This window comes from Nicotiana sylvestris, chromosome 2 (genome assembly GCF_000393655.2).
Source record: "Nicotiana sylvestris chromosome 2, ASM39365v2, whole genome shotgun sequence".
Taxonomy (NCBI): Eukaryota; Viridiplantae; Streptophyta; class Magnoliopsida; order Solanales; family Solanaceae; genus Nicotiana; species Nicotiana sylvestris.
This window is the reverse complement of record NC_091058.1, coordinates 211088859-211101872: the sequence shown is the minus strand read 5'-3', so window position 1 is coordinate 211101872 and position 13014 is coordinate 211088859. Positions and strand designations below refer to the sequence as shown.

General features: G+C 36.8%; 1 protein-coding gene across 9 annotated transcripts; it reads right to left on the bottom strand.

The window, feature by feature from the left end:
* Positions 1-2714: 2714 nt before the first annotated feature.
* Positions 2715-12199, bottom strand: LOC104222615 (putative late blight resistance protein homolog R1B-8). Of its 9 annotated transcripts, XM_070168460.1 has the most exons (12): positions 11942-12199; positions 11363-11584; positions 10597-10908; positions 10035-10256; positions 9197-9529; positions 9025-9090; positions 8672-8890; positions 7870-8169; positions 3593-7248; positions 3433-3510; positions 3269-3353; positions 2715-3165 (listed from the first exon to the last, which is right to left on the bottom strand). In XM_070168460.1, the coding sequence occupies exons 1-9, from the start codon at positions 12107-12109 to the stop codon at positions 3601-3603; spliced, it is 5490 nt and encodes a 1829-aa protein (XP_070024561.1). In that variant the 5' UTR covers positions 12110-12199; the 3' UTR covers positions 2715-3165; positions 3269-3353; positions 3433-3510; positions 3593-3600. The 9 variants fall into 9 exon arrangements, with proteins under 9 accessions (XP_070024561.1, XP_070024559.1, XP_009772162.2 ...); XM_070168458.1 differs by having other exon boundaries at positions 3269-3510; XM_009773860.2 differs by having other exon boundaries at positions 3269-3510; positions 3593-7245.
* Positions 12200-13014: the final 815 nt, after the last annotated feature.

Below are 13014 nucleotides of genomic sequence, written 5' to 3'. Positions count from 1 at the left end.
CAATGCTGGCTTGGGCAAAGAATTTTGGGCTGAGGCAATTACATATGCATGCCACCTCATTAATCGTCTACCATCTGCTGCTATTGATGGCAAGACACCATTTGAAAAATGGTATGGAAAACCTGCTGTAGATTATAACTCTTTGCACGTGTTTGGCTCAACTGCATATTATCATGTGACGGAGTCAAAATTAGATCCAAGGGCAAAGAAGGCTATTTTTATGGGAATTACTTCTGGAGTCAAAGGATATCGCTTATGGTGTCCTATGACAAAGAAAGTAATATTCAGCAGGGATGTTACCTTTGATGAATCTATGGTAAATAAGGTAACAGAAGATACCAAACAAAATAAAGGTGCTTCTAAGCAGGTGGAGTTTGAGGGAAAATTTATTTTTCCTACACAAGAAGCAGAGGATGAAACAAATGAAGATTACCCTCTGGAAGGAGAGCCAGTAGAGGAGATTCCAACTCAGGAACCTCAACAACAACTTGAATCAATAGCAACCAGCAGACCAAAAAGAACAATAACGAAACCTGTTCGTCTCATAGAGACGGTTGCTTGTGCAACCTCAATTGTAGTTGATGATGTTCCTACCACTTATAAAGACATTGTCCAAAGTTCAGAAGAAGATAAGTGGAGGATTGCCATGAATGATGAAATACAGTCCCTTCATCAGAATCATACATGGAGATTGGCCAATCTCCCGAAGGGAAAGAAAGCAATTGGGTGCAAATGGGTATTTGCAAAGAAGGAAGGATTTCCTAACCAAGTAGATGTTCGCTACAAAGCAAGATTGGTGGCCAAAGGATATGCTCAAAAGGAGGGAATTGATTACAATGAAGTGTTTTCTCCAGTTGTAAAACATTCCTCCATTAGAATTATGTTGGCTTTGGTAGCACAATTGGATTTGGAACTAGTTCAGATGGATGTAAAAACTGCGTTTTTACATGGAAACTTGGAGGAGGAAATCTACATGACTCAGCCAGAAGGATTCAAAGTTGCTGGAAAAGAAAATATGGTGTGCAAACTTGAAAAATCGTTGTACGGATTGAAACAATCTTCTAGACAATGGTACAAGCGATTTGACGAGTTTATGTTGCGGCAAGGGTACAAGAGAAGCAAATACGATCATTGTGTGTATTTGCACAAGCTTAAAGATGGTTCCTTTGTATATCTTCTCCTATATGTTGATGATATGTTGATAGCTTCCAAGAATTCGGAAGAAATTGATAAGTTGAAGATTCAACTGAAGAAGGAGTTCGAGATGAAGGATCTGGGTGAGGCAAAGAAAATTCTTGGCATGGAGATAATTAGAGATAGACGTTCAAAGAAACTCTGTTTATCTCAGAAAGAATATTTGAAGAGAGTACTACAACGTTTTGGCATAGATGACAAGACTAAGCCAGTTAGTACTCCACTTGCTCCCCATTTTAAGCTAAGTACTACTATGTCGCCAATGGATGAAGCTGAACGAGAGTATATGTCAAAGGTACCATACGCAAATGCTGTTGGTAGCTTGATGTATGCAATGGTTTGCACAAGGCCTGACATTTCACAAGCTGTTGGAGTTATTAGCAGATATATGCACAATCCAGGGAAGGAGCATTGGCAAGCTGTGAAGTGGATTCTACGGTATATTCATAATACTGTAGATGTCGGGTTAGTTTTTGAGCAGGAAGACAATCAGTCTGTAGTTGGATATTGTGACTCAGATTTTGCGGGTGATCTGGACAAACGAAGATCAACTACTGGTTATGTGTTTACTTTTGCAAAGGCACCAGTTAGTTGGAAGTCTACTTTGCAGTCAACAGTTGCTTTGTCTACAACAGAGGCAGAGTACATGGCTATTACAGATGCTGTGAAAGAGGCAATTTGGCTTCAAGGATTGCTAAAGGAGCTTGGTGTTGAACAAAAAGGTATCACAATTTTTTGTGATAGTCAAAGTGCTATTCAATTAGCGAAGAACCAAGTTTATCATGCAAGGACGAAGCACATTGATGTTCGGTATCATTTCGTACGAGAAATCATAGAAGAAGGTGGAGTCACAGTGAAGAAAATTCATACTACGGAGAATCCTGCTGATATGCTGACAAAGGTGGTGACTGCGGTCAAGTTTCAACATTGTTTGGATTTGATCAACATTGTTGAAAACTGAAGATTGAAGATGAAGACACAATCAAAATTTGTTATTGAGAGAAAATTGAAGATGTGGAATTTTGCCAAGGTGGAGATTTGTTGAATTTGGCAAATTTTGTCCCACATCGGTGGGCTCTTCAGTTTTGGGGGGATTTTCCCCCTATAAAAGAAGGCCTAATGTTTAGGATTTAAACACACCTCTCATTTGCCTTCTCATCTGTTTAAGGCATTTGTATCTTCTCTCTTTAGTATTATTTCACTTGTATTTTTGGAGTGAAATAAAATATTGGTTGTGTCCGAGGAGTAGGCAAAATTAGCCGAACCTCGTAAATTCTGGTGTTCCCTTTATTGTTGTTTTATTGTCTTATTTATTATTTGATGGCTGTCATAATTTTTGATATAGTAGTTATGACTTATTCACACTATATACATTTGGCTTCCGCAACAATGCACACATCAAGATCATTAGGTAGGACCATCATAAAGATGTTGGTGGAGATTGAACCTGACTACAATCACATAATTGAGTCCTGTTAAAGTCTCATTGCCGCCCATTAACAAAAACAAATTCCACGTGTTTGGGTCATAAAAGAATCAGCACGTGAAATGGCATGTTTGAATACAAAGCAAATCTGTCAAGAAAAGTGGAAGTACTAGTTCAAGAAGCTCCCAATACTTTGACTGATTAACATGAAGCTGATACAAAAGGATTTACAACTTATAACACAGTTGAAGGTACAAATCAGGAAAAGCATAAAGCAACTGATCATAGGCCTTTTGAGGGAAAGAAAGTGGAAAATTCTCAACTAGAGGAGCAAAACAATGCGCTTTGAACTTGTTTTTCTTTCATCCCATGTGCATCAACTTGTTGCGCCTCACCACTGGCAGCCAATTTGAATTTTCTGCATTACAGTTGAAGTTGCACCACCATCTACTCTTTCTTCACTGTTATGTAAAGTGAATACACATGCAGCCTCACCTCCAAATACGTCGATGGGCTGTTTCTTGGTGCGTGTGAATTCCATCAGCCTGCATCACAATTATAATTCTATGCTGGGCTGATTGTGAAAGATAGATAAAAACTTTAAAAAGCTGAGATATAAGGTAACTTTCATATACTGAGGTTGCCGACCTTTTGCTTCAGTTACTTCTTGCTATCCTCCAAATCCGCTTCTTGCTATCATCATTGCGGAGAGTCAGCAATCCCATGTATGTTTCTGGACTTGAGGAGTAACATATGATATGCAAACAACTAAAGCCATGCCCAAAAAAGAACAAATGCTGGAATATATTTACCCACAAAATGAAGAAAAGAAGAACGGAAATAGCTGGGAGAATGCATTAGATGCATTGGATGTATTCCTTACATGCATTCTGCAAAAGATAATTACACTGGTCAAACTCTGCCACATATAATGAATGAAATGAAGGAGGTAATAAGTCTGTATATACTCACATATTTTCTCACTTATGAACAAGGACCTGAATCCTGTCTTCTCCCATCGTATCTTCAACATCTTGCTTAATCTTCCGAGCAGATTCTTCAAGTTGAGGGCTCCACTTCAGCTCGATACTTTTTAATGAACAAATATCCCCGAAACTAGACGGAATCTCCTCAAGCTTACGACAATCCCGCAGTCGTAATTTCTCAAGCGCAGGAAAGGATTCCTCTCTAACCTCCCACTTAGCAAGATTCACTCGCTGCAATGTCAAACATTTGAGATTCTGGAAGGTGTCTTCCTCCCCCATGTTCCATTCTTCCCCCTCGATGATTGCGTCTTTAAGGTACAGCTCTTCAAGGTTGGACAGTATTCCTATTGTTGATAGTGAATCGGATGTCAGAGGAAACTCACGCAAACACAACATTTTCACACTCGAAGGGAAGTGAAAATCCCAAAGCCGATTTGTCGTTATAGAGAGCGCACTATCATTTGATTTTGAACTTATAAAAGTTACTTCGAGAGATTCTAGTTCATTTAAGAAGTCCAATTTCGGGAACCAATATCGCCCTGTTGAACAATCCCACGATTGCTTGAGATCAAATCGAAGCTCTTGAAGATTGGGAAACCTTTTGAAAATATCCTCTGTGTCTTTTGAATAGGAAACTACGAGTCCTTGTATTAATCTCAACTTGTCTAACCTTGAGTCCTCTGCTATCAATTTTGGCTCATCTGTATCCAAATCAAAGAACGAACAGTCATCTATCTCCAGTACTCGCAACTTTACAAGATTCCAAATTGTTGGGAATAATACCAAGGGTGGTCCATGTTTATTCACCCATAGAGTTTCCAGATTTAAGAGATTTGAAAATGACGAAGGCAGAGATTTAACTTCTGTATGAATCTCTAAGTACCTCAAATGAACCAGTGTGCATATTTCATTCAGCAAAGAAGCATTCACCATGATAAAAAACCGATCCACTTGCAACACTCTAAGAAGCCTCAAGTGTCTTAGGTGACATATATTATTAGGACTATTGTCACCAAACTTGTGTCCAGTTATCCTCAAAGAATAGAGGTGTTTACCAGAATGCATATTGTTATACCACTCACGATATGCAATGTTCATTTGACGTGGCATCAAATCTGAAGAAGATGATGATGAAGCACTTGAACTTATCAAGTCAAACAACTTTTCCTCTCTTGCTTTTATCAAACAAAACTCATGCACAAGATCATGAATTTGCCAAGTCCGATCGTCACCTACTTTATTGAAAGAATTTACCAAGCTACTGGAAATTAAAGAATTTACCACACTCATCAAATCGCTCTGCTCCAAAAATCCTTCAGCAGGCCATAAAATTTCCAAATTACGGACTGGAATTACTTCGTCCTTCGGAAAACTTGCAAGGTGAATCAAGCATGACTTTGAGGAATCAGGTAAATGGTCATAACTTAATTCTATAACCCCCATCACGTTATGGAAAATAAAGGAATTCAAATTATTTTGAATTTCAAGCCACACGTTCCTTTTCTTTTCCTTCCCTTTAATGACTCCAGCAATCAAATCAACCACCAAAGGAAGCCGTTTGCAGTTTTGGACTATCTCTTCTCCAACATCCACTAGTTCATTAGGGCAACTTTCATTTTCAAAGACATTTTTCTCTAATAACTCCCAACTTTCTTCCGGTGTTAGCAATCGAAGGTCAAGAGGATCACTGTGGCGTTTTGCATGCATAGCCACTTCCTTTTCTCGAGTCGTCAAAATAACTCGACTTCCTTTCTCACATTCAGGAAAAGATCTTGTCAACTCATCCCATGCTGCAGTGTCCCACAAATCATCTAAGAATATAAGGTACCTCTTTCCAAACAGATGTTTCCGTAGCTCATTAGCAACATCAATATTCTTACCGAATTTCGAAGATGACCCAACAACTTGATTAAAAAGTTTTTTCAGCAACTCCATCTCGTCATACTTCTTATGGACTCTACACCATGCACGGATGTCAAAATGATGAGAAACTGAGTTATTATTATACACTTGGTTCGCCAAAGTAGTTTTACCCGCACCGGGCATACCAGTGATCGAAGTGACATCTAGCGTTTTTGGTCCACTGGTGAGCTTCCTAATTATCAAGTATGTCTCCTCTTTAAAACCTACGATTATTTTACCAGCTATTGATGACTTGCGCTCAACTGGCTTATTGGGAGTGTTCACAGCAATGACACCCCTGTTCTTGGAAATCTTCTCAAATAAATTTGAGACCTCTTCTTTGATAAGATTGGTTTTTTTAATGGCAAAGGGAAGTGAGAAAATAAAATGTAAGACACCATTATCTCTTAAAATAATTGAATCAATGACAACTTTTGCCTCATATGCCACATCTAAAGTACGTGCCAAGAGATCTTTATACAATTCTTGCTCAACATTTTCGAAGGAAGATCTTATGAATTCAAGATCTTCTTTCACCAGCCTGATTTCTTCCTTTATCAAAGTGACTAAATAATCATTGGAATTGAGCAAATCATTTAAGTGTCTAAGTAGAAGATGCATGAATAGGGGTCCATCACTCATGGGAAAACAGAGTTGAGATGATTCTGGGGCTTTCAAGTAAACATCTTTGAGTTCTCTCTTCATGAGTTCAATATTTTCGAGCAAGCCTAGAGTTGCACTGTTTGTTTCATTGGTACTCTCTACATTCTTTGATTTCTCTTCTAAGTCGCGAGCAATAGCTGATACGTCCCTGGTAAGTGCTCCAACACGTTCTAGGAATTCAAACAACTTGCCATTATGAATAAAATCCTTAGGCACATCAGTGAGAATGATTAATAGGAACTCTATCATGATATGAATGTTTCGAGCCCCTGGAGTGCTAGCGGTAATAACATTTACCATGTGCTCTTGTAGATGAATCAGATATTCTCTAAGAATGTCCGGAGAGGTTTCTAGGAGCTGCTCAATGAAGCGTCCAACTTCTGCTGATGTTGAAGCTTTCAAATTTGTAAAACATATGTGCATAACCTCCCGTTCAATTGGAATAATCTTCAAGAGTAGTTGTGCTAGTTTGAAGAGTCGAGAATCTCCAGGAAACTGATCATCCCAATGGAAGCGTCCTACTCTCTGAGCCATTAGTTGAAACTGAGGTAGGACATGTTCAACAATCTCATGCCCAACACAACCTTTCACTATCAACCCATGGAAATCTCTTATGTTGGCACATACATTCTGAAGAATCTCATATTCAGGCACTAATGGAGAGAGTTGTTGATCAGCCCAATACATGGAAAGATGAGGGAGATTCTGGAGGAGGAAGTCCAACTGCTCCCCAGTCATGGAGGCACTTGATTTAGCAAGATAACATGAGCCGATACAATATTCCATATTCTCCACCAGGCGAGGATGGATATGATGCATGCCTTGTTTGAACTGCATGTAGTAGCCAAAATCATATAAAATTGTTTCAACTTCTTGTCTTCTGCGAGTCATTATAGAATTAAAATTTTCCATATTTGAATAAGAAAGCTGGACATATGTACAAAAGAATGCCAGCTTCAATTCTAGCTTTTTAATTAGATCCACGTCAAGTGCTTTTTGATTTTCTTCATTCTTTACGCTCTTTATGAAATCCAAAATATTGACAATGTCCTTGCGAAGAGCAGAAAGGGACACCTGCTAAAAGACCAAACATTATATCAAACTCTCACAAAGAAAGACGGTTAATTCTCTACGTATTATGTATCCAAAATAAGCATGTCAACAAAATGGTTTACTACGCATATGTTTAACTGCATTAAAAGAGTATGTTCAGTTGGTGCCCCCCCCCCCCCTCCTCCACACACACAATTTACTAGATTATGCAATAATTTAGTAAAGATTTATTCTAACCATTCCGAGGAAGACATGAATAGAAGTAACTGTCAAACATATAAACACAACCTCTTGAAAATCATAACTATAATGGTTAAGTGATTTAATAGCGTAAGAACATATAATAAGTGAAAGAAATTTATGTGCAGACACATGGCATGTATCTGTTAGTTTACTGTATAAAGTCATAATTAATCGAAAAGAAATAAAATAAAACAAACAAGAAACTAAATTTATCCGATTCATGATATTAAGAGAAAAAAAAAGTGTGTGTATATATATATATATATATATATATATATATATTTCAATTTCTTCAACCATAGTTTCATTTGCCTCAATTTTTTAGTTTCAGGTTTATTTGCTGAAGTATGAGGTGAAGAAAGTAGAGGTGATTAAGCGAAGGAGGGAATAATCACAACATACGTCACGAATTTCAGTGTCTTCAGCCGTATGTTCCTTTGCTGAAGTGGGAGGAGCAAGTTTCTGCAAATAAACACCAATAGCATCAAGGTAAAACCCCGAACGCCCGTGAAATCCAACTATAGCTACACCTTCTTTCATTACAAGTGAAAATGGGGTTCCACCAGCATTAGACCCAAATGGTCCATAATTATTTGCATTAGTTATAAAACATAGAGATTTTATAACACAATGGTCATAATAACATCCAAATGTCCCCTTGATGCCTGTTAAATATTCCGATGGAGTTGCCGCAATAACAACCTGACAGTATTGCAAATCACATATCGATTAAATAAGTAAAAGAATCAGGAATTTTAACAAGAATTTAGAAAAGTGCAAGAAGGTCATATTAGGATTCGAAATCTGTGCCCTAAAGTAAATTTGGACACTTAGTTGAATCCTCTCACTGCAAAGGAAGCTGCAAACTTAAATATGAATCAACCGGTTCATTCATATCTTCGACTTGAAAGATACCAATATAACTACAGATTTTACGCTGTGTACACTGGAATTGCAAAAAGTTGCGACACTATCATATTAAGTTGACCAATAACGTGATTTTGCATATTAAGAGCCTGGTAAGGAAACTTTAAGGCCGTAAGATAAAAAAAAATTACATGCTATAGCTGGTTGAATTGTCTTGATAATTAATTATTATTTTACATAATTTAAGCTCATTAATAGGGCATGACACAAATTTAACTTGACAAGAATGTTCCAATCATGAGAAATAAATATGTGGACATAATATTTTTGGACTTACCTTATTTATTCGACCTCCATTCCCACCAAACTTTTGTGAGTCAGTGGTAGTACCTTGTTCGGTAATGGTTCTGAACATTATGGAGTCTATAAAATATCCATGAGCAATCAATATTTCTTTAATGGGATGTTTCAACTTGTAATTCCATTCTGATCCACTAGTGCCTCCCCATGGCCCCACCAATATCGATCCCACTTGATCGTAACTCACTTGATTTCCCTTCACATACATAACAAATTAGATCAATGGCTCCATTATCAAATTTCCCTATATTGGTAGTATTATTTTGCATCGAACGAAAAAAACGGAATGAATATAAACACAGTCATGTAAAAGAAGAGATGGCAAGGTACCATTGTTGGCAATTTACTTTCGCTTTTTGTTATTTTCCCTTTCTTATGATCAGCTGATCCTGATCCCTATACAAGGTGTCAGATGAGTAACATAAATTAATTGTTTAATGAAAGGGATCTCAATTAAGGAAGTAGAGGTGACTAAGAAAACAAGCGAATAATCACAGCATACGTCATAGATTTCAATTATTTCTTCAACCATAGGTTCATTTGGCTCAATTGTTTCATCTTCAGGTTCCTGTGCCGAAGCAAGGGGAGTAAGTTTCTGCAAATAAACACCAATAGCATCAAGGTACTCTCCACAACGCCCGTGAAATCCCATAATAGCTCCACCTTCTTTCATCACATGTGAAAATGGGGTTCCACCACCCTCAGATCCAAATGGTCCATAATTCTTTACATTAGTTGTAAAACATAGAGATTTTACAACCAAATGGCCATTGAAACGTCCTAATGTACCCTTGATGCCTGTTAAACGTTCCAATGGAGTTTCCTCAAAAACAACCTGAGATTATTGCAAATCACATATCGGTTAAATAAGTAGCTGAGTCGGGAATTTTGAAAAGAATTAGAAAAGTGCAAGAATGTCATATTAGGATTCAAAATCGGTGACCTAAAGCAAATTTGTACACTTAGTTGAAAACCTCTCAATGCAAAGGAACCGACAAACTTAAATATGAAGCAACACGTGAATTCATATCTTTGACTTAGAAAGATGATAATGTAACTATAGATTTTACGTTGTGTATACTAAAAATGCAAAAACGTTGCTACACTATCATATTAAGTTGACCAATAACATGATTTTTTCATATCAAGAGTCCGGTAAGGTAACTGGAAGACCGTAAAATAAATGAATTACATGCTATAGCTGGTTCAAATGTCTTGATAATTAATTATTATTTTAACATAATTTAAGCTCATTGCTATGACATGACACAAATTTAACTTGAGAAGAATGTTCCAATCATTAGAAATAAATATGTCGACCATAATATTTTTGGACTTACCTTATTTATTTGACCTCCATTCCCACCAAACTTTTGTGAGTTTATAGTAGTACCTTGTTCAGTAATGGTTCTGAACATGATGGAGTTTATAGCATCTCCGTGAGCAATCAATATTTCTTTAATGGGATTTTTCAGCTTGTAATTCCATTCTGATCCACCAGAAGTGTCTCCCCATGGCCCCACCAATATTGAGTCCGCTAGATCGTAACTCGCATGATTTTTCTTCACATACATAACAAATTAAATCAATGGCTCCATAATAAAATTTTATCCCTATATTGGTAGTATAATTTTGCAACGAACAAAAAAAAAAACAGAATGAATATAAATACAGTCATGTAAAAGAAGAGATGGCAAGGTACAATTGTTGGCAAATTACATTCATTTTTTGTGATTTTCCCTTTCTTATGATCAGCTGATCCTGATCGCTATATAAGGTGTCAGATGACTAACATAAATTAATTATTTAATGAAAGGGATCTGGGCTTGTGTGTAAGTGTGTAGTGAAGAAAATTAAGGAAGTATAGGCAACTAAGCAAACAAGCGAATAATCACAACATACGTCATGGATTTCAATTATTTCTTCAACCTTAGTTTCATTTGGCTCAATTGTTTCATCTTCAGGTTCAAGTTTCTGCAAATAAACACCAATAGCATCAAGGTACGCTCCATAACACCCATGAAATCCCACAATAGCTCCACCTTCTTTCATCACAAATGAAAATGGTGTTCCGCCATCCCCAGACCCAAATGGTCCATAATTCTTTACATTAGTTATAAAACATAGAGAGTTTATAACCAAATGGATACCACAACGTCTAAATGTCCCCTTGATGCCTGTTAAATATTCCAATGGAATTGCCTCAATAATAACCTGAGATTATTGCAAATCACATATCAGTTAGATAAGTAACAAAGTCAGGAATTCTAACAAGAATTCAGAGAAAGGTGCAAGAATGTCACATTAGGATTCGAAATCAACATGTGCATTCATATCATTAACTTGAAAGATGCTTACAACAATAATAACAACCTAACATAATTCTACAAAGTAGGGTCTGCGCAGGGTAATTTGTACGCAGACGCTATTACCGAAAGACCCCGGCTAACTTGAAAGATGCTTATATAACTATAAAATTATGTTGTGTATGCTGAAAATGATGCAAAAAGTTGCCACACTACCATGTTAAGTTGATCTATAAGGTAACTTGAAGGTTGTAAGCTAAATGAATAATTTGTTATAACCAGTTTAATCTTGATAATTAACTTGGGAAGAACGTTCGAATCATGAGAAATAAATATGTCAACCATAATTTTTCTGGACTTACCTTGTCCTTTCGACCTCCATCCCCACCAAACATTGGTGAGTCTGTGATAGTACCTTTTTCGTTAATGGTTCTGAACATGATGGAGTGTATAAAATCTCCATGAGCGATCAATATTTCTTTAATGGGACTGTTCAGCTTGTAATTCCATTCAGATCCACCAGTGTTACCCCCCCATGGCTCCACCAATATTGAGTTCGTTTGATCATAACTCACTTGATTTTCCTTCACATACATAGCAAATTAAATCAATGGCCCCATTATCAAATTTTTATCCCTATATTGGTAGCATTATTTTGCAGTGAAAAGGAAATAGAATGAGTACATATAGTCATGTAAAGGAAGAGAAGACAAGGTACCATTGTTGGCGATTTGCCTTGATTTTTTTGTTATTTTCCCTTTCTCTTATTATTTCTTATGATCACCTGATTCTGATCATCCTTTTTTTTTAAAGTTATTCTTCTATTTAAGTTGTTAGAAGAGTTACTTTTTTATGAAAGGGATATGTGCTTGTGTGCAAGTATGAGGTAAATAAAGTGAAGTAGAGGTGCTTAAGCAAACGAGGGAATAATCACAACATACGTCAAGGATTTCAATTTCTTCAACCACACGTTCATTTGGCTCCATGTTTTTAGCTTCAGGTTCCTTTGATACAGTGGGAGGAGTAAGTTTCTGCAAATAAACGCCGATAGCATCAAGGTATGCTCCACAGCGCCCGTGAAATCCTATAATAGATCCACCTTCTTCCATCACAAGCGAAAATGGGTTCCAGCCTCAGACCCAAATGGTCCATAATTCTTTGCATTAGTTGTAAAATATAGAGATTTTACAACCAAATAGCTACCACAATATCCAAATGTCCCCTTGATGCATGTTAAATATTCCAATGGATTTACCTCAATAACAACCTGAGATTATTGCAATCGGTTAAATAAGTAGCAGAGTCGATAACTTTGACAACAATTCAAAAAAGTACAAGAATGTCACAGTAGAATCCAAAATCTGTGACCCAAAGCAATTTTGGACACTTTGCCACTTCCTTTGCATTGAGAGGATTTAACTAACTTAGATATATAAGAAAATTATATTTACCCTTTCTACATAATTATTAGATGAAGGGGATTCAATTAAACTCGTAGCTCTGCCGGCCTTGTGTTAAACCCAGTTAGGATCTATAGTGAAAGGAACCAGAATGTTCATATCTCTCACTTGAAAGATGCTTATGTAACTATAGAGTTTATGTTGTGTACACTGAAAATGCAAAAAGATGCTAAACTATCATGTTAAGCTAACATATAACATGTCATTTTTTCATATCTTGATAATTAAATTTTTATTACAAAGTTTAAGCTCATTCCTACGACATGACACAAGTTAACTTGAGTAGAACGTGCCAATCATGAGAAATAAATGTGTTGAGCACAATTTTTTTGGACCTACCTTGTCTCTTCGACCTCCATCACCACCAAACTTTGGTGAGTCTTTGGTAGTACCTTGTTTAGTAACGGTTCTGAACATGATGGATTCGATACAATCTCCATGAGCAATCAATATTTCTTTAATGGGACTTTCCAGCTTGTAATACCATTCTAATCCACCAGTGCCTCCCCATGGCTCCACCAATATTAAATCCGCTTGATCATAACTCACTTGAT

Coding starts and splice junctions, on each gene's coding strand:
- LOC104222615 (XM_070168459.1), bottom strand. CDS start 12,109: ATGGAAGAAGGTGGATCTATTATAGGATTTCACGGGCGCTGTGGAGCA. Junction 10,909..11,362: donor ATGGAGGTCGAAAGGACAAG/GTAAGTCCAGAA, acceptor CAATAATCTCAG/GTTATTATTGAGGCAATTCC. Junction 8,891..9,024: donor AAAGTAAATTGCCAACAATG/GTACCTTGCCAT, acceptor ATGTATGTGAAG/GGAAATCAAGTGAGTTACGA.